The sequence below is a fragment of the Pituophis catenifer genome, unplaced genomic scaffold (genome assembly GCF_029215685.1).
Source record: "Pituophis catenifer annectens isolate HBS135680 unplaced genomic scaffold, rPitCat1.0.hap2 SCAF_2, whole genome shotgun sequence".
In the NCBI taxonomy this organism is placed as follows: domain Eukaryota; kingdom Metazoa; phylum Chordata; class Lepidosauria; order Squamata; family Colubridae; genus Pituophis; species Pituophis catenifer.
Window position 1 is genome coordinate 63,764,335 of NW_027256882.1, and position 22,748 is coordinate 63,787,082.

The following is a 22,748-nucleotide window of genomic DNA, read 5'->3' on the forward strand; positions in this document are numbered from 1 at the left end:
AAGCAAGATAATATCCATATGAAACATCTCTTGAGATATTTACATTTACATATTTTAGGGAGGAATCACTATGGATAAAGCCCCCATGCTAGAAACTATTGTAAAAATAAAATGTGACACGCTTTTTTAATACATCTGTAGAATTTAAATATAAGAGAAATGAGAAGGCATATAGGAAACATGTTAAATATGTTCTAGTTCTCAAGTTAATGCTTGAGCTGACCGTTTGGAAATAAGCAGTTTAACTGTGGAACTAAATGATGTGCCTTCGTTCCTCATTGCAGATATGCTACTTTTGAATGCATGGAAATGGGGTTGAATGATTCCTGCCATGATCCCTGATTCCGATGCATAATTTAAAAAAAAAAATTAGCTTACATTTCCTATTTTATGAGTTGTGGTGGCGCAGTGGTTAGAATGCATATTGCATTGCAGGCTAATTCTGCTGACTGGTAGGGACTCGATTCTCACCGGCTCAAGGTTGACTCAGTCTTCCATCCTTCTGAGGTCAGTAAAATGAGGACCCAGATCATTGGGGGCAATAGGCTGACTCTGTAAGCTGCTTAGAGTGGGCTCTATGAAGCGGTATATAAGGCTAAGTCGTATCGCTATTGTTATTTCTTCATTAAAAAAGAAAATTCTATACAGTATATAAATGATCATAGATGGTGTAAAACCAAATGTAAAACCTTACATTTTTGGCCCCTGCATTATTTGAGCTTTTGCACTCTAAAATCAGAGTCTGCTGGATAATATCTGGGGGCAAAACTTCAATACTGTAGTGGTCAAAAGTTTGGGACTCCTTTTTATTGATTCTAATGCTTGCCCAGTTCCAGCTACAGTTATATACTCTCATTTTAGAAGAATGAAATATCCAGAGATATGTGTTTCCAAAAATAACTGTAATCTTTTCATATTGTATAATTAAGGCATGTGAAACAGAAACATGTGTTAATAATCAGAACTGAAAAATCAATGTAGACACTAAGAATCTTATGAAATATAAATGAAATTACTGGAAAAACATGTATTAATGGCAACTAGTTATTAGTTAATTATATGATTCTGTAAATGAAATGGCTCTGGAAAGCAAATGGATAGGGAAATTGAAACATGAGTCCAACTGGAAAAGAAGAAAATTGTTCCAAGGGGAAGGCAGAGATTTGAATGCAATGCCTTTAAGAACTTTTCAACAGACATAGAGAAATTTGAATTTACTAGCAGCTTAGTGAATTTCGACCTTAAAAGTGTCTATCCTCAGCAGTGGGGAAATCCAAATTTTTTTACTACTGGTTCTCTGTGTGTGGCTTGGTGGGTGTGGTATGGCTTGGTGAGCCTGGCTTGGTGGGCGTGGCAGGGGAAGGATACTGCAAAATCTCCATTCCCACCCCACTCCAGGGGAAGGATACTGCAAAATGCCCATTCCCTCCCCATTCCTGGGGCAAGGATATTGCAAAATCTCCATTCCCACCCACTCTGGGGCCAGCCAGAGGTGGTATTTGCCAGTTCTCTGAACTAATCAAAATTTCTGCCACCGGTTCTCTGAACAGCTCAAAATTTCCACTACTGGTTCTCTAGAACCTGTCAGAACCTGCTGGATTTCACCCCTGATCCTCAGTCTTGGTGAATGTCAACAAAATTAGATTTAAGAATAGAACAAAAAATTAGCAAAGATTAAGAAAGCATAAAAGAAGTGTATATGTAGCTAATAAAATAATTGAATGAGAAGTGAGGGATGTGCAAAGCTGTCTCAATGAGTTGATGGCAATATAAGTCTCATTTATACATTCCCATTAAGCTAGGCAATTTTACCAAACATGTAGGAGTAGAGGATAGTAAAAATATTGAAAAACTTTTAAAACTGTAGTGAAAATGTTTGAATGTTGAATATTGTAAAGCAGCAGTCATAAATAACTATTACCAACAGAATTGTTCTTCTTATTTTCAAAACTACATACTGTATATTCCTTGGGATTAATCCCAAAGTTCTCTCTTTTGTATCTGATGCATATGGCAGGGTTTTGTTTTGTTTTTTTGTTTGTTTTGTTTTTTTTTGACAAAACCTATTCTTTTCTTGTTCTTCTTTAGTAACAACTAATATCTGTTGTGTAAATAAAAAGTCTCCCACATTCTTAATTGTAATATAGTGGTCAGTAAATGCCAGTCATGGTGACCCATATGTCTTGATGATGGAATGAATTTTTATGTGGGAAGAATGTACCCATCCATCAAAGATGCCAGCTTCCATTTGACCAGCTGTATTTCACAAGAACAAGATTTGCCATGTCAGAAACATTAAGGAGTAGTTCAAACCATGTATTATGCCCCATAAATTATGATAATTCTGAACTTACTACTTTGATTCCATTTCATTCATCAAAAAAAGAGCCTCCTTTAAGGCACATTTTAAGAGCAATGATATGATGATCAAATAGAAATTTAATATATGCATTTTTTATTTTTAATATCTGTTGGGAAATTTTAATTTTTTTTCTGTTTTCAGAAGGGATAATTGGGTGGGGATTAATTGTATATCTGGATTTCACCTTGTTTTTTTTTTTAAAATTTGTTTGAACTACATGAAATAAAGTCTACCATATATTAAATACATTGCACTTTCCTTCATTATGTCATTCTTAAATCATCCTTGCTTTCACAATTCTCCTTACAAAGCTTCCATTGGTTTTTAAAAATTAAAATGCAATTCTTAAATTTTTTAGCAACTAATCAGTCCTAGATAGCTACAAAGAGCAGAGAAAAGAGAATCCATGAAGAAATTCTAAACTCAACATTCATAAAACCTAGTCACCAGAGAAAATTTACTCCCCTGTTTTTCTCATTTCTAGGCTATAGCTGCCCTCCTAGAATTAATAGGAAGGTAAGTCCTAGGCAAGTTGCTTGAGCACATCAGGTTTTCTGCAGTAGTTCTTCTTGAACAATAATGATGTAAAATAGCAGGCTCTTGAATGTGCAATACTGCAGCAGCCTGAGATTGAAGTGAATGCTTTTCCTTACTTTTTTATAGAACTATGGGGGTTCTTTGTCTTGTTCTGGTTTCCTCTCCCCCACCCCCTTTTAATTACTGTACAAGAACAGGGGTTTTAGGAATGAAGCGTAGGCACCGAAACGACATTAATTTAAGACAGCCCTTTTTCAAGTATGATTTATCTTAAATAATCTGGACTTGCTGAATTCATCATTTCAAAGGAGCACTTGGCAATCATCTTAAGCACAGGAGTGTCAAAAGGTGTAATAAGTTATAAATCCATATTTCTTAGGACTGATAGGTATCTGGTGTTTTTTTGTGTTTTTTTTTTGCTTAGTTTCACGAGACAAGTTGGATTAAATCTCATATTTCTATTAAAAAGAAGGCAACATGGCGTTCCCATCATGTGGGCAAGCATCTTCTCTGCTAGTGTGATTTGTGAATCACTATCTTGCAGGAAAAAAGTGGAAAGGAGAATAAAGTGTCAGTTGAGAAGAAGCTGGGCCAAGAGTGATCCCTATTGATAAAATGACTCAGTTGTATGAAGTTTCCCCACAAATGGCTACCCCTAAGCAATAGTCAGTTATAGTATCAAAGCTTACCATTACAATGAACCTTGATGGAGAGACACATTAATCCAGTGGAGAGAAGGTATTATTCCTCAATAGTATCTCCATAAATGGATGCCTAACGTTTCTGTTCCTAGGCCAAGAACTTCAGTTACGGTGACCACCTCTTTCTCCTCCTCTTTTTACTTAGCCCCAAAGGGCTGCTGCAGTTGAAGGAAGAGACAAAAGCAGATGCAATTGAAGATTTTGGCCCTTTATCTGTGGTTGACCCCATATGGGCATGAGCTGAGTTCCTACTGTTTTTATGGCTGCTACTGTTAAGATGAGCTTATTTTGAGAGCTGGCATGGGCACATAGCAAGTTACCGAGTAGCCTCATATGGTTATTGAGAGGTGTCATGCTCATACTGTAGAGGTACAGTTTGGGCTGAATGAGATAGAGAAACCTAGCGGAAATGGCAAAAATCTCGGCATACTTGAAGGATCATTCAAATGAAAGATATTTAAGAGACTGGAGAAGATGGATAGATTATATTCAAAATAAATGCCGGAATAAGAAATTGCAGATAAGTTATGAATGATTATATAGATATTTGGTGTGTCTTTAAGTAATTAAGCTAGGTGGGTAATTAGGGAATTGAAGGAACAAGAGATGTGGAATGTTATAATTATTTAGACTAGGATTGATTATGATTGTTTATTTATTTATTTATTTATTTATTTATTTATTTAATTTATTTTTCATATTTGTATACCGCCCTACTCCCAAAGGACTCAGGCGGTGAACAGCCATAATAAATACAAATACATATAGAAGTTAAAAACTATTAAGAAACAGATTAAGTAATTTAGGCTCAAAGATTAAAAATGTTGAAGGTTATACCCTGTAATTTGTTCTGGGAAGAGGAGGGGGGGAGGGGGGAGGTTGGGTTAGGGAAGCGGGGGGGGAAATATGTAAACTTTTTGTAAAACTTTTCAATAAAAAAAAAAGAGAGATAGAGAAATGAATTATTGTCTTTCCCACACATCCTAACCTTAGTTATACCATTCACATTTGGGAAAAAGGCTATGTGATAGGGCCACCATGTTTTATGTTTCCATGTATAGTTAGAGTTAGATCTCTCCATCCCCCATCTGCTGTCCAAATTCTGAAATGGAAAGTAATTGACCTAAAAGCATGTTTCATTTCCTCCATTAAAAAGATGGAAAACTTTTGCTTAAGGACCTGTTTTGTAATGGCCAAATACTGTCAGATTTTTCAAACCACTATTTAATTGGTCAATTCAAATGTCACACAAAAGAGTGTGCACAGATGCTTGTCTCTTCTTGGTCAATAATATTTTTTGGTTTGTGTTTTAAAAAGATTGCCTGCAATGGTGAACACTACATATTTCAGCACCACTTATTAATGTCTTTTTGTTGGATTTATCTCTTTAGGGCAAAAGAAAGAGAATGCTGGAGGAGCAGAGGAATACATTAATCAATTAATTAACCCATGCTGTTACATGTAGTTCATTGTCATAATCATTCAGCTTTTCTGATCCTTCTATATTGGCAGGTATGCTGTTAGTCTGCAGCTTCTCATAAACAGTTGGATGATGTACCACAGGAGTGTCAAACTCAATTTCATTGAAGGCTGCATCAGGGTTGGGTTTGACCTCGGGGGGCTGGGGTGGGCATGGCCAGAGTGGATGTGGCCAGCTCAATGTCACTCATGTCAGGGGCACCTGTGGTGGCCCAAGCGCACTGCCAATGAAAACAGGTTCCTGAGCTCTGTTTCTGGCTGCGACAGCCTCCTGCAACCCTCTGTCAGCAAAAACAGAGTTTGGGAGGACTGCATGTGGCCCTTGTGAGCTCCGTTTCTGGCTGCGATGTCCTCCTGCAACCCTCCTAAGCTCCATTTTTGCTGGCAAAGGCACCCCTGGCTGTTTTTTTTTTTTTTTTTTTTTTGCTGTTTTCAGGGTGGCCCCACGGGCCAGATCTAAGTACCCCATGGGCCAGATCTGGCCTCTGGGCCTTGAGATTGACACTCCCGATGTATCATAATTTATGGAAAAAAGGTATCTATATGTAATTAGAATTCTTGCTGGGGTCTAGATTTTTTTATTTATTACATTTATTTATTACATTTATATGCTGGCCATTCACTATCCAATATTCATCATGGCTATTTCCAGGGTTTGTTTCCACCTTGGGTTGGGCACTTGTATAACTGATTAATCATAGATTTGTTTCTGGGATAGTTTTTACCATCTATGCCACATATTCTTAAATAAAAACTGACCTGAAAGCAAATGAGCAGGCAGTCACTTTGATGACTCACCAATACTGTAAACAAGCAAGCAAGCAAACAAACAAACAAATACATGTTTAAAGGAAGTCTGTTAAATAACTTTTTTATAATTTCTTTGTTTTTTGCTGATCTGATATTTATACATTTATTTCAAATGCATCCTAATTTTCCATGGACTAAGATCTGACCCAGCTATCATAAAGTCTTCCTTTAAAACCTCAGATGAGCTTGGAGAACTTTCATTCTTCATTCAAGTCCAGTATATTTTCATGTACCATGCTGTCAGGAAATTGCTTAGCCGGCTTTTTCTCCGAAAATGCTTATTATTTGAAATTTGCATTGATGGTATACAATGAAACTGTAGATTTATTCAACTGCCTCATTTTCTAAAGGCAGAATGAGTGGAAAATTCAGTCAGGCTTTTTGGCATGCCTTCCTTGTGACTGGCTTCATTTGATGAGATGCCTATACTAAAATTATATTTAATGTTTCATCTGCATATGGAAAGGTCAAATGTGCTTCACATCGTGCTTTAAGATATTTGTAGCTTGATCTCACTCCTCCAGCACTGAATGAAAGGTAGTGTATAGTCCCGTGATGGTGAACCTATGGCACGTGTACCACAGGTTGCACACAGAGCCGTATCAGTGGGCACGCAAGCTCAGCTCCGGGATGCATGCACATGCCGGCCAGCTGATTTTTGGGCCTTTTGGGCTCACCAGAAGTCAGGCTGTTTCTGGCCTCCAGAGGGCCTCCTGGGGAGTGGGGAAGGCCATTTTCACCCTCCCCAGCCTCCTAGAAAGGCTCTGGAGCTTGGGGAGAGTGAAAAACAGGCCTACCTTGCCATTGCATGCCAAAAGTGGAGCGGGGGAGTGTCACACATGCATGCACGGGGGGCGGGGTGCATAGAATTGGCTTAGGGCCCAGGTATTTACGAGACTGCCTTCTGCCGCCAGTAGCCTCCCACAGAGAGGGGCTCCTCAGGGTTCCGTCAGCCAAACAATGTTGACTGGCAGCCCCCAGGGGGAGAGCCTTCTCTGTGGGGGCACCGACCCTCTGGAACGAGTTGCCCCCGGAGATACGTGGATCCCGGATCTACACACTTTCTGCCGTGCCTTAAAGACATTTTTGTTTCATCAAGCTGGGATGACCTGACCATATTTTTTTTAAGTTGCTTTAATTTTAAATTGCTAAATTATGGGTTTTTTAATATGGGGGTGTTTTAACTGTGGGCCAAATTAATTTAATTGGTTTTTAATATTGTTTCAATTTTTGTATTTTCTGTATTTTATCTGCTGGCTGTTCACCGCTCCGAGTCCTTCGGGAGAAGGGCGGTATATAAAATAAATAAATAAATAAATAAAATAATAATAATAATAATAATAATAATAATAATAATAATAATAATAATAATAATAATAGGTGTGGGAACGCACGTGAGTGACCCTCCCCCCACTTTTGGCACGCAGTGGCAAAAAGGTTAGCCATCACTGGTATAGTCACTATATCTTGAGGAGATGGGCTGAAAACAAAAAGGTGGTGTCATTCACTGAGCTGTGGCTGGTGAGCCTGTGTTGAAAGTCCAATGTAATGATCAGGACATCATTATTTTGGCAGATAGTTCTGATAAAAATAGATATTAGATTATGTGTACTTATATTGTTGGATATGTGTGTTGCTTTGTGACATTTCACAAAGCAACACAATGTGATTTGTATATTTCTTGGCACAGAAAGAGAGAGAAAGACTTATATTGGAAGAGTGTTGAAAGTGTTTCTCTTTTATGATTGGAAGCTATTTCTGGTTACCATTTAATATGTTTATGAGCCCTGATCAGTTCTGCAGCCATTTCTGGAGAATAAAACTAGATAACTGTATCTGTTATTAATCTTCCACTCACCATCAAAGCAATCTCAAGCTATATTTTTTCTGCTCTACCTCTAAAGTATGCTTTTTTATGTTATGTCACCTGCCTGTTTCAGATAGAAAGCTTCAGTTTGTTGCAGACCTCAGCAGTTCTTTGGCTATTTTACAGAACAAGGAACACTCTTTCAACTAAACCAATACTTACCATGTTCTCTTATGCCTTCTACAGTGCATTTTACCATTACTGCTGCACAAGGTTTATCACACCTGGTAAATAAATGGTTGCTGGTTGGTTGCAGAAGGGTTAGCTTCTGAATAGCCTGTAGGTTATTTGGAATCTGAGGATGAAATTGTATTATCTTCAGTTCCTGGGAAAAGAGTAAAACATTGCACTACTGAATTTGTTTATTTAAAGGAAGGATAAGGAAATTTGGAAGCTTGGGAAAAGGGCTTTTTTTTTAAAAAAAAACACCAAAACATTATTTTCTGAAGCATCAACCTTTTCTTTTACAAGGCAACACCAGGGGTGAAATCCGACCGGTTCGGACCGGTTCAGGTGAACCGCTAGGGATTATGGGCATCAGTTTGCCAAGCCGGTAATAATCACCCCTCCTTGACCCCACCCACGCCTGGCCGGTCGCCGCTCACCTCTTCCAGCCACTCGATATTTATTTATTTATTTATTTATTTATTTATTTATTTATTTATTTATTTATTTATTTAATTTTTATACCGCCCCCCTCTCCCGAAGGACTCGGGGTGGTGAACAGCCAAGATTAAAAAACATATAATATAAACATTAAAATACATTTAAAAGAAAATTAAATCCAAAATGGCTCCCCAATTTAAAACGCCTTACCCATAACCCTATAATTAAAACAAATTTAAAATTTCCACATTTAAAAGGGGGAAGATTTAGGCCAGGCCGGCTTGATGAAATAGAAGAGTCTTAAGCGCGCGGCGGAAGGTGCGCAGATCCAGGATCCTCCGTATCTCCGGGGGGAGCTCGTTCCAGATCGTAGGTGCCCCCACAGAGAAGGCTCTCCCCCTAGGGGCCGAGAGCCGACATTGTTTGGCTGATGGCACCTGGAGGAGCCCCTCTCTATGGGAGCATACTGGCCGGTGGGAGGCTATTGGTGATAGCAGGCGGTCCCATAAATAACCAGGTCCTAAGCCATGGAGCACTTTAAAGGTGATAACCAGAACCTTGAAGCGCACCCGGAAGACCACCGGGAGCCAGTGCAGCTCGCGCAGGAGAGGTGTCACATGGGAACTCCACGTCGCTCCCATAACCACCCGCGCGGCCGCACTCTGCGCCAGTTGGAGCCTCCAAGTGCACCTCAAGGGGAGCCCCATGTAGAGAGCATTGCAATAGTCCAGCCGAGAGGTAACGAGGGCATGAGTGACTGTGCGTAGGGAGTCCCAATCTAGAAAGGGACGCAACTGGCGGATCAGGCGAACCTGATGAAAAATCCTCCTGGTCACGGCCGTCAAATGCTCTTCTAAAGACAGCCATGAATCCAGGAGGACGCCCAAGTTGCGAGCCCTATCCATGGGGGCCAATGATTCGCCCCCAATAGTCAGCGATGGCACCAGCTGACTATATCGGGACGTCGGAAACCACAGCCACTCGGTCTTGGATGGGTTGAGCCTGAGCCTGTTCCTCCCCATCCAGATCCACACGGCCTCCAGGCACTGGGACATCACTTCAAGGGCATCGTTGGGGTGGTCCGGGGTGGAGATGTACAGTTGGGTGTCGTCAGCGTACTGATGGTACTTCACCCCGAAACCACGGATGATCTCACCCAGTGGCTTTACATAAATGTTGAACAAAAGGGGCGAGAGGACCGATTCCTGCGGCACCCCACATATAAGGGGCCTCGGGGTCGACCTCTGCCCCCCTGTCAACACAGACTGTGACCAGTCAGAGAGAAAGGAGGAGAACCACCTTAGTACGGTGCCTCCCACCCCCAACTCTTCCAACCGGTGCAGCATGATACCATGGTCGATGGTATCAAAAGCCGCTGAGAGATCTAACAGGACCAGGACAGAGGAGCAACCCCTGTCCCGAGCCCTCCAAAGATCATCAACCAACACGACCAATGCCGTTTCCGTGCTATACCCAGGCCTGAAACCCGACTGGAATGGATCCAGATACAACGCTTCATCCAGCTACTGGGGAAGCTGTCCCGCAACCACACTCTCAACAACCTTCGCTACAAAACGAAGGTTGGAGACTGGACGATAATTAGCCAATATTGCCAGGTCCAGGGAAGGCTTCTTGAGGAAGGGCCTCACCACCGCCTCCTTAAGGGGTATTCCACAGAATTAAGGGATATTCCACAGAATTCAATGTTAAATGCAGCAGAGAGAATGCTAACTTTTCTTCCTCCATTCAGAATGGAGCTGCTGCAGCCTGTCCCTTTAAGGTAGTCCCCAGGAGGGAGGGGGCCAGGGGGGAACTATAAAGGGAGCAGCAACTCCGTTGTGAATGGAGGGAGAAAAGTTAGCATTCTCTCTGCCACAGAATTCAACGTGAAATGCAGCAGAGAGAATGCTAACTTTTCTCCCTCCATTCACAACGGAGCTGCTGCAGCCTGTCCCTTTTAAGGTAGTCCCCAGGAGGGAGGGGGATGGGGGGAGGGGCTGGAATGGAGCCGTTTTCATGAAAGGCAGGAAAATGGAACGGGATTTTCCTGCCTGTTATCCATTCCTCAATCTCAGTACAGACTGAGGGAAGGATGGTAGGCAGGAATATTCCCCTCCCCATTTTCCTGCCATTCGCGACAAGAAGTGACTGCAAGGGGAGGGGCCGGTGAGGAATCCCTCAATTTGAGTGATGTCAAGTTGGTCACACCATCCAGTCACATGATCTTCCCCCCTAACAAGCCATGCCCACAGAACCGGTAGGGGAATTTTTTTAATTTCACCACTGGGCAACACTTATACCTATTGTGCTCTTATAATTCGGAGAGTCATGGGAAAACAATAGGGCAGCAAAAAGTAAGGCCCTTTTTGTTATCTCTTTATGCCTGCTTATATGGACATTTCAACTTGTATAAATTTATACATTTATAAATTTTTCAATTTAACAACATATATTTGTATATCCGTATGATTACTAAGTGTCAACAATGACTTGATTGTTTATTAGATTTATATGTAGATATAAATGATATAGTTATAAATACATACTTATACATATAAGTGTATTTATTTATTAATTTTTTACATTACCCATCTTATGGTTTGAGGTGATTCTGAAACTCATTTGTTTGTCGATAAAAGCTCATCTATGGAAAGAAAAGCGATTAGTCATTGCTTTATTGAACAGAAAATTGGGAAGGCACAGAAGCAAGGATATTGGCCAGTGAGAGAGGTGATAGCCTGTTGTTCAATCTGAGTATCCTAACTCTTGTCAAAGAGTCTTAATCTGAGCAGAATTTTCTTAAACTCATTTAGAGTCATGCATAAACACACAGGATACAAGCAGTTTAAACAGTAAGTAGAGATCTGCTCTTGGAAAATTAAGTTTGCTTTGGAATCTCTATTTGCTAATTAATTAAGTTTTTTATAATTAAGAGAAATAGTGGGTTTTGGTCTGGCTGACATGGGCATGGGCAAGATGAAGTTCTCAGGCTTTTGGATGGAGCTGTGCTGGTTCTGATTCTGTGAAGGCAACATGCCTGCTCGTCTATTGAATTGAAAACCCAACAACTTTGACCTGTCAAAGGGATAGCTGAATAATCTAGTAATAACTTCAAGGATGGCTTTCTGGTCTAAACAGAGTGTATTGTTCATTCATAAAATTCTGACTCTTGGGGTCATGTTCACAGCTGGTGATTAGTTTTCTGACTGATGTTCATGTAGAATTGTTTCTCAGTAAAATATGTCACAGTTGTCCTATTCAGAACCAAAATAATTATAGCACAAGGTGTCAAGAGTTTCTCACAAAAATCAAATCCAGAAGCACACACAGATAACCGATTCAGCTGGATTCATTAACTTCTCTTTATATACATAATGACAGATGAAGTAAATTTTACAATACCAATAGCAGAGTTCTTTCAACATGGTAGAGAGGAGAGATTGCTTTCACTTCCAGCAGCAGACTAGTTTCATTTTAAATCTGAGCACAGAGCTTAGCCATGCCCAGACTTCTAGCTTCAGTTTCTGTTTCCAAAACAAGCCCCATTGGCTGACCTGTTACCATGCCTATTCACTGGCTGATCTATTCCAGTGCATGAATATTCATAGTCATCCAATGACTATGGATGGTCCCTTGAAACAAGGGACATTGGATGACAAAAATACAGATATGCGGTTACTTGGAACAGGAGGCGGAGGAGAAGGAGAAGGAAGAGGAAGAGGAGGGGGAGGAGGAGAAGGAGAACAGGAAGGAGGAGGAAATAATTATTCTTTGCCAGGCAAATGTACATAATATGGAAATAAATTCCATTATTTTGGTTGGTTGGCAAGCAGTCTTCTGAAAAAGAGAGAGAGAGAGAGATCCAAAGCACAGATGAAAATGGCTTTTTTTAAGGCATATCTTTCTTCCAACAAGAAGAAAAGAAGCTGAGCCACCAAAAGATCACAGCATTGGTCTACAAATGTAGTAAAATGATAGAGCAAGTGCTTTGCATGCTGAAAGTCCATGATTCTATTCAACAAAAGAGTACAAAAGAATGAAGACCTGCTGCTCTTTTGGAATCAACCATGGATGCAAGATCTGGAGCCAGGGGAACATTTGCCTCTCCTTTGATGCAAAATGAAAATAAAATTGTAGTGTTTGGTATCCTGAAGATGTGATAGTAGAAATGAAGCCATTTATGGTAGGTCTTAGGAAATTTAAAGTGGTTTCTACTCTGAACATATTATCTAGATAATTCTGAGCTAGATGCACTGAAGCTACTCTTTGTCATTATAAATTTTGTTTACATTGAAACCGATCAGTACAGAAACATTTGAGCATTATTTTCCATTATTTAAATAAGCCAATACATTTTGGGCTAAGTTGAATCAGCAATCAAATTAGAATTGTTGTGGTTTATGTATTTCTGTGGCCCTTATGTTTTGTAAATAAGATTCACATTAATTTTTAATTTTTTATGTTCACCCAGTCAGTAGCAAGCAATAATATGAGAAATAATAACCAAATATGAGATGTAGTGCACAAGTAGCATGAAGGAAAGAGGATAAAACCTTTGTAGTTCTGTACTGAGGGAGTGATGTGCAGGCTTAAGAAGTAGCAGCTGCATTAAAATGATTTGAAAAAATAAGGGAGATAAAATGTTCTTTAGAATCATATTCAAAATAGATAAAACTGTTGTGACAGAAGACTACTGCAGGTCAGGTTTTCGTAATATAATCAATATTTTGCAATGTAATTGTGGTCTCAGAGGAGTTTTAAAAGCCGTTTTTCTCAATATAGAAACATTCTGACAGAAAACAACAGGAATAGTTCAAATATGGTGCCTAATTTCTATGATTCATGGACAATTTGTTTAAAAAGTTCTAGTATTCTACTTCTTTAAATGCTGCAGTTCCGATGAGAATCAGATTTATATTTATGATTTCAAACAAAGTCATGCAAGAGAACAGCATGAAATACATTGACTTTTAAAACACACTGAGAAAAATATGATTGCTTAAAACGACTTCTCAAGTTGCTGCCTCACATAATTGCTATTTCTTTGCCCAACAATCTTCTGGCTAGATAAACCAACCATGAAAAATATATAAAAACATAAGAACATATACAACTTCTGGATCAGACCCTGGTCCATGTAGTCCAATAGCGGCCAAGTAGCTGCATAAGAAAGCCCACTGGTCTCTCAGCAGATGAATTTCAGAGGCAGTCACATGATACAGTATTAAGGCTAATAGCCATTGATCTCTATGATATCCATGAATTGGTCCTGCCCTTTTTTGAAACCAGCCAAGCAGCTGGTATGTTATATTGTATACTGTATAGCAGGGGTGGGTTCTAAAATTTTTAACTACAGGTTCTGTGGGCGTGGCTTATTTTGTGGGTGTGGTTTGATGGTCATGTGACAATTCTTTAGAATTTAGCAGAGGTACTGGTCTACCAGGCTTTTAACTGCTTGCAGAGCTGTACCGGTCTACCCATTTGTTTTTGGAGGCACTGATCTAACAGGCATTGGTCTACTCATTTGTTTTTGGAGGCACCAGTCTACCAGGCATTGGTCTACTCATTTGTTTTTGGAGGCACTGGTCTACTCATTTGTTTTTGGAGGCACCGGTCTACCACCACACTGCCTTTTAACACTGATCAGCTGTAGGGCGGCAAGAGTTTAAACAGTTTTTTTTTCCTTCTAGCCGATCAGCTGGGGCTTGGAAGGCAGCGAATAGATTGGGGGCAGGGCCAAATAAAAGGTAAGAATAACACGGTGGCGGGCAGCTCCCGAATAAAGAGAACCGGTTCGGTGACGTCATATTGTCACCGCTACCGGCTCGGCCGAACCGGGAGGAACCAACCAATGCTGTATAGTATGCAGTAAGTTAAAACAGAATAAAAAAATAGAGTTTTCTTTGATCCTAATTCTTCTAGAATTAAATTTCAATGGGTGACCAAAAGTTCATCTATTTTTGTTATTGATATTAACATTTTATTAAATGTTGATATTAAATGAAAACATCACAATTTAAATTTTAAAAAAAGGTTTCCTACATCAAGGCCCATAATTAAATATTATTTTCCCTTTTCTGTACCAAGTGAATAGTACCAAGTTAACATTTTTCATCTTTTTTTTCCCCTTCTATGCATCTTGGATTTATGTTAATTACTTGATAATATTTTTTTAACAGAATAACAGAGTTGGAAGGGACCTTGGAGGTCTTCTAGTCCAACCGCTGCTCAAGCAGGAGATCCTATACCATTTCAGACAAATGATTGTCTGATCACTTCTTAAAAGTCTCCAGCAATAGAGCATTCATGACTTCTGGAGGCAAGTTGTTCCATTGATTAATTGTTCCAACTGTCAGGAAATGTCTTCTTAGTTCTATGCTGCTTCTCTCCTTGATTAGTTTCTTGTCCTGCCTTCAGGTGCTTTGGAAAATACGTTGATCATCCCATCTTCTTTGTGGCAGCCCCTGAGATATTGGAACACTGCTATCATGTCTCCCCTAGCCCTTTTTTTCATTAAAATTAGACATACCCAATTCCTGCAAACGTTCATCTTATGGCAACTGTTCTTTTAATCAACTTTCAGTAAAAACAATGGAAAAATATCTTAAGATTTTCAAGGACTACTTGAGTCCAGAGACTCATGTGCACCATATAATGTACAACAACAGCAATCAGCCCGAATCATGGCTCATCAAAAATCCCACCATGGCCAGTGCTAGCATTGTGCTGTGCATGATGTTCAAAAAACGTTGTGGTTTCAATCACAATCTCTCACAGAATCTGTAGCAAGGTATAAAGATGCGGGGGGAAAGCTGCATTGCAATATAATTTCCCTCCATTGCTATTTGCAAGACATGGCCAAGAAGGGTACCACTTCTTATGATAATGGATGATTGTGGGATGGCAAATGATCTGTTATATGCATTTTCAGAAAGGTTAGAATTGTCCTGCAGCTCTGAGCTGCCAAAACATTTAGGTAGGGATGAAGTTGATTTTTTACTGTAATCAGTGGTTCCCGGATTCTCAACTTCTTCAACCTTCCTTTCAGGCAGGAAAACTGTTCTAGGGAGGAAGAGCTGGTCTTCTGTCATGCTTTCTTGATTGCCAAGTTCAACTACATAGCTCTTTCTTATGAACTTCATTCCAGACAAAGCATGAAAAGCAACAGAAGGAGTCTTGCCTGGGAGAAGACACTCCACACACTGGTTTACACTGTATTCTTATTCCCTGCAGACAAGAATTAAAGTTTGGGAGAAAAGATCTAATCTTTTTTATTCATCATAGCAATTTTTGATATAGTGATGTGGTTTGCATTCACAAAACCTCATTGACATATTCTTAATTTTATTATCAATTTGAAGCCTATTTTTAAAATAATTACATTATTTAATGCATAAGCTTAGGGATCAAAGTCATGAAAATATTCTTGTCTATCAAAGTCAATATATCAAAGGTCTCGGGCCTACTGTCTTTGTAACTGGAAAAAAATGCCAAAGTAACAATAAATATGAAGACAATCCTCAATGGACATTCCTATTATTTCTGTTGAACCAGCGGTGAAATCCAGCAGGTTCTGACAGGTTCTGGAGAACCGGTAGCGGAAATTTTGATCAGTTTGGAGAACTGACAAATACCACCTCTGGCTGGCTCCAGAGTGGGGTGGGAATGGAGATTTTGCAATATCCTTCCCCCAGAAATGGGGAGGGAATGGGGATTTTGCAATATCCTTCTCCTGGACTGGGGTGGGAATGGAGATTTTGCAATAGCCTTCCCTTGCCATGCCCACCAAGCCACACCCACAAAACCAGTAGTAAAAAAATTTGAATTTCACCACTGTGTTAAACTCAGATTAGTTGCTAATAAATAACTAAAAAGAACAACTGGAGCTGCATGAGGAGAAATGTTAGTTTCGGCCATAGTGTGTTAATTAATATATAATAAACGTTTTACTGATTTTTATCTTAATGTTATCTTAACAAAGCTTTGCAGGAATGACTTTGTATAAGATGAGATATACTACAACTAATCCTTGATTTACAACAAGTCATTTAGAGACGGTTCAAAGTTACAACAGCACTGAAAGAAATGACTTATAACCATTTTTCACAGTTATGACCTTTGAAGCATCCCCAGGATCATGTGATCAAAATTCTGATGCTTGGCAATGGTCCATAGTTATGACCGTTGCTATGTCCCAAGGTCATATGATCACCCTTTTGCAACCTTCTGACAAGCAAGGTCAGCGGAGGAAGCCAGATTCACTTAACAACCAGGTTACTAACTTATCAGCTGCAGTGATTCACTTAACAACTGTGGCAAAAAAGGTCGTAAAATGGTGCATTAACAAATGGCTCACTTAACAGCAGAAATTTAGGGGGCAATTACAGTTGTAAGTCGAGGACCACCTGTATATGATGTTCCTTAGAGCTTTTACATAAGGAAAATATCACACATTCGTATTATAGAGATGACATGGATTTTCATTACCTTATTTTAAAAAGAAAATTCTAGACTGTCAGAAGAAAATGTATCCTGGACTGGACCTAAGGAGAGATTGGACAACCATTTGTTTGAAATGTTATAGGATTTCCTGCCTGAGTTAGGGGGTTGGACTAGAAGACCTCCAAGGTCCTTTTCCACTCTGTGGTTCTGTTCTGTTCTATTCTGACTGATGGTTGCAAGTGCTGATTGCAGCCTTTCTCAAACTTTTTTTTCTCTTAGAACCCCTTCCCACATTTAAACGTTCCCAAAAGAGTTATTATTTGTATGGGTTAGATTTATCAATATTTATTATATTAAAAATTAAAATTGATGCATTCGCTGCTCCCACTTCTCATGATTATTTGATGAGATTATTAATATTGTATTACTTTTCAACATAGGTTGGCAAGTAATTTTTATTTTGAGGACCCTTTTTTTTTTTTTTTCTTTTGATTTATATGCCGCCCTTCTCCGGAGACTCAGGGCGGCTTACAATGCGTTAAGCAATAGCCTTCATCCTTTTGTATATTTATACAAAGTCAGCTTATTGCCCCCACAATCCGGGTCCTCATTTTATCTACCTTAGAAAGGATGGAAGGCTGAGTCAACCTTGAGCCTGGTGAGATTCGAACTTATAGTAATTGCAGACAGCTGGTGTTAATCACAATACTTTTAGTCTGCTGAGCCACCAGGCCCCTTGAGTGGGTCTTGAGTTCCTAGGAGCACACTTTAAGAAACACTTGTCTGCTGCAATTATCTTTACATGGGGCTACCTTGGAAGACCATACAGACACTGCAAATGATGCAGATTGCAGCAGCCTGCTTATTGGCAGGTAATGCTGCCAATCTCACATAACAGACCTCATGATTGGAATGACCATTGTCAGTGTCAAAACAACAAGCCACCTTGACTATGTTCAGTACAAAGGAAATGGCTTTTATTTTCACGTATTAAACAGCGAAAGGATTGGAAGAATCTGCTAGTTTTCTTTTTAGCGAATTTACATGCTAATTTATTCTAACCTCCTGCTCACATGTATCCAAGAAAAATAAAATGACATGACTGTTGCCAACTTTTTCGAGATTGTGCAGTCATCTAATATTACATGAGATTGTAAATAAAACTGTGCCACTCACATGTCAGGTTCTTTCTCTTCTCCATACTCTCTAGTTCATCTTTTGAAGATATAGTGCATTAAAAATAGGGGGGGGATGGGACTGCCAGAAATGATATGTTCCACAAAGATTTTACTCAGAAAATATTGGAAGAAAAAGTACTAAATATTAAATCTGTCTATACTGAAAGCCAGATTTCTTTATTTGGAACAGTGGTGGGTTTCAACCTGTGTTACCACTGGTTCACTTTGTGCACACGCTTTGCACGCTAGTTGTGCACGCATGCTCGCTTTGCTCACTTACACGCTGAATTTGCGCCTTGCACAAACACATTCCATTTCAGAACAGCTGAGGCATGGCAATTTGCTCTGCTGCGCCTATCAGCTGGGCTAAAAACGAACCAATATAGGTAGGATTAGCGCAGGGGCTGGTGGGAGGGCCCAGTTGAGAGTTGGAGTGAACCGGTTGGCTCTCAGCTCACCATCGCTACTGCTGGCTTGCCCGAACTGGGGAGAACCGGTAGCAACCCACCACTGATTTGCAACCTATATAGACTGTAATGTATGTAGTAGTGAGGCTATCTATCCAGTCATCCATCCATCCATCTCCTTGTTGCTGCTTCACATAATCTGATTGAATAGAGCACCAAGGCATATTGGTAGCAAAGGTAAACCCAAATTCTTCAACTATGAATATATAGTAACACAATTAATTCTAGAATGTATCTTCTAGTGACAAGATATGCTTGAGAGATCTCACTCATCTATTTATTTAGAACTCCAAAATTTGAAGAATTATGAAACAAGTATCAGTAGGTCACAATACAATATTCACCTGTGACAGAAATGTGAAGTCACATTCTTTAGTACATGGAACCCAGAGTATGCCTCTTGTGCCAGACCTAATAAATAGCAGTATTAATAAGGCAGACACAATTAATAAAATAGCAGCAATCCAGTATTGGAGGAGCTTCCATGAAGAAGAGAGAGTCAACTTATTTTCCAAAGCACCAGAAGGCAAGACAAGAAATGATGGATTGAAAGTAATTAAGGAGAGAAGCAACCTAGAACCAAGGAGAAACTTCCTAACAGTGAGAACAATTAACCAGTGAAACAGCTTGCCTTCAGAAGTTGTGGGTGCTTCATCAGTGGAGGTTTTAAGAAGAGACTGGACATCCACTTTTCTGAAATGGTATAGAATCTCCTGCTTGAGCAGGTGGTTGGACTAGAAGACTTCCAAGGTCCCTTCCAGCTCTAGTCTATTCACAGTACCTAGCATATAGTGCAAGAATCTTTAAAAATAACTTTTAGAGGTATCCCTCTGAGTATTTTTCCACTATTGCCTTGGAATGTGACATACAACTTCAATTCATTAGGTTTCATTTTGCCCACAGTGAATAATATCTTGTTCTTTTGAAACTTATACACGGCCAATTTATGTAGAAAAGAACAAAGCAATTTTTGTTCTAGTCATTGTCTCTGTTAGTACAGCCAGACTGTATTATAATGTGACTTAGAAAAAAAAGTCTGCACGTACAAAGACAAATAAATCCTTATTCTGAAACAGAATGTTCAGTCCATTGTGAGTTCCAAGGAAATTTGGATGTCTATCAATCATCTTTTCAATGTCACTCAATGTAAATTTGTAGCATTGGTAAATGGAACTCAGTGGAACTCATTATTTAATATATAGTAGGGCACTTCAGGAAAAAAAAAAGATTAAAGATTTGGATCAGTTTCCACTCTGCCTGGGACTAGTACGGGCAGCAGCTATTCTAATTGGAGATCTTTGTTTAAAAATAAAATCAAAATCCTTGACAGGCTTGCTTGAAATAGCCATGTTGAAATAGTATGTTTAATATAGATAAGGGATGGGGAGATTCAGCCATGTTTCTATCGTTCACATCTTTCCAGTGTGTGTGTGTGTATGTGTGTGTGTGTGTGTGTGTGGTGGTAGGGGGGACACAACGTGGGTCAGGATTCCTGAAAGTCAATGTGAACTTAGATCACTGTACATGCATACATCAAAACATGCTTCCAATTTTAATTATTTATTAAACAAATGATCCACCTCACACGTAGGTGACTTGAGGCTGCTTAGAAAAGGGATGGGGAGTAGACACATCAGTGTCAGAAAATAATTAATTCAGGATTTGGAAAGAAATGATAAAGGGCTTTTTCAAGAAAGCTTTAAGAGCCATGGTTATTCAGGCTTCACTGTTCATTAAACTATAGCCACACTTCAAGCAAATTCTACAAAATGAACTTTTTCTGTTCTAAAAGATTATGCCGGCTATTCGAGTGTTTGCTCCCTTGCTCACAAGAGAAGAATACTATAATAATGCAAAGAATGCTATGCTAATAGGAGAAAATGCATTGTTCCAATTATGTGGGTTTCCATCGAAACTATTTTCATGCTATTTCCCTATGGTAATAACCTTTATTTCCTTTAGTATTTGCTTCTTCATTGAGTTTTTATTTCTATTTCTTATTCCCTCAGCAACAGTTCTCATTTTCTTCCTCGCTGCTACCATCTCTTTTTTACTCCAATATATTCATGTCTTTGTTACTCAACTCACCAATCCACTAAGCCAATGATGGCGGAACCTTTTAGACACCGAATGCTCAAACTGTATGTGTGCGCGCATGTCCAAACTGAAAGGTGTATGCACGTACAGATGTGGGCATGTGTGGACATGCATGAACACACACATGCGCAGACATGCACAAACATGCGCATGTGCAGACATGCGTGCATGCTCAGCAAAGACCCGAAGACCAGCTGGCTGGCTGGAGGCGGGGCATCCCAACATTGGCAGCGCGGCAAGAGGTAAGATCTTTTTCTTTCGTGAGCTTCTGTTTCGTCATTTGCAGGGAAACAGAAACTCATGAAAGAAACGCCATGGTGGTCTGACCTGGGGTGACAGCACACATGCCAGCAGAGAGGGCTCTGTGTGCCCCCTCTGGCATGCGTTCCATAGGTTCACCATCATGGCACTAGGCCTACTTGATAGTCACTTCCGGATAAGCAGTCTCATTTATTCTATGTTCTTTTACTCTTAGATGGATGAAATGCAGTGGGGCAAAGGAGTGAAGAAAACCCCTTCTTCAGTCTGCAGTCTTCCCTGTAAACCAGGAGAACGAAAAAGGATTATGAAAGGGATGAGCTGCTGCTGGCAGTGTGAACTGTGTGATGGTTACCAATACCAGTTTGACGAAGTGAGCTGCAAGCTGTGCTCCTACAATCAACGACCAAATGAGAATCGCACCGGATGTAGCCCTATCCCTATTGTAAAGTTGGAGTGGCATTCACCCTGGGCGGTCATCCCAGTCTTTCTGGCCATGCTTGGAATTATTGCCACCATATTCGTCATGGCAACCTTCATTCGGTACAATGATACTCCCATTGTGAGGGCTTCTGGAAGGGAACTTAGCTATGTTTTATTGACAGGAATATTTCTGTGTTATATCATCACTTTCTTGATGATTGCCAAGCCAGATGTTGCCGTGTGTTCTTTCCGGCGTATCTTCCTGGGATTGGGAATGTGCATAAGTTATGCTGCTCTGTTGACTAAAACAAACCGCATCTATCGCATATTTGAACAGGGCAAAAAATCAGTGACAGCACCCAGGCTTATTAGCCCAACATCACAATTAGCAATCACATCAAGTTTGATATCAGTACAACTTCTTGGAGTTTTCATTTGGTTTGCTGTTGATCCACCAAACAGTATTATAGATTATGATGAACATAAATCTATGGAACCGGATCAAGCCAGAGGCGTTCTCAAATGTGACATTACGGATCTACAAATAATATGCTCTTTGGGGTATAGCATTCTCCTAATGGTTACATGCACTGTTTATGCCATCAAGACTCGGGGTGTTCCAGAAAATTTTAATGAAGCCAAACCCATTGGATTCACTATGTACACTACATGTATAGTATGGCTTGCCTTCATTCCAATATTTTTTTGCACTTCCCAAGCAGCTGAAAAGGTAGGTGAAAATCAAGTAATTTATAAAACCATTACATTTTAAAATACAAAGGAGTGTTGAAACCACCTTCTGGATATGGGGGAAAAATGTTTGGACAAAAATGATTGGTAAGTGCTTCAGCTATACATAAAGTTGCTGATGTTGTTTTTCCTGTAGTTAGGTGAAGATTATGATGATGGTAGTGATTGATAAAGTGGTAAATAAAGCACAAGAATCACTTAATCCATTAATTCCATGGTTGTAACTGTTTCAGCCACAACTGGAAAGTAGTAATTGTTTCAGTATGAAATGCAGTGTATAGCTTAATCAGCTTTCTTATTCTTAATGTCTATCAAAAAATATTTTGCTTGGGCCCATGTTTTTCAGTTCAGACAAAGTGAGAGCAAAAGATTGTTTATTGCTATGGTATCAATTCCTCAAATATGAAGTAAATATGAACGGCCATTCCTGAAATCGTACATACTGAATCAAACGTATTAATATGTACCAAATATACCTAACAATAACTATCAACATCCAGCCATCTCTTCGTTGCAAAAAAATATTGTGTTGCATTTAATAAAAAGAAGAAGGTCCATTTATGATAATTTCAGGTTATGCCAATGGCATTCCAAGGCTATTTAGATATTCTTGGGATTTTACTCAGATAAAAACAGTAATAATACTTGGATCCAGTGAAAAAGTATAGCCAAGCATAGTATTTTTTTTTACTTCAACTATGGCAATTTCAAACAAATGTTTGCATTAGAACGGTATTAAATGAATTAATAAATGGTTAACAATAAATAAAT

General features: G+C 39.4%; 1 protein-coding gene across 1 annotated transcript in view; it reads left to right on the plus strand.

The window, feature by feature from the left end:
• GRM7 (glutamate metabotropic receptor 7) overlaps positions 1-22,748 on the plus strand; it is a 490,233-nt gene that overhangs the window by 392,626 nt on the left and 74,859 nt on the right. Inside the window, exon 8 of the mRNA XM_070933577.1 lies at positions 21,022-21,957. Within this exon, the coding sequence (XP_070789678.1) occupies positions 21,022-21,957 (936 nt within the window). The remainder of the gene's footprint in view (positions 1-21,021; positions 21,958-22,748) is intronic.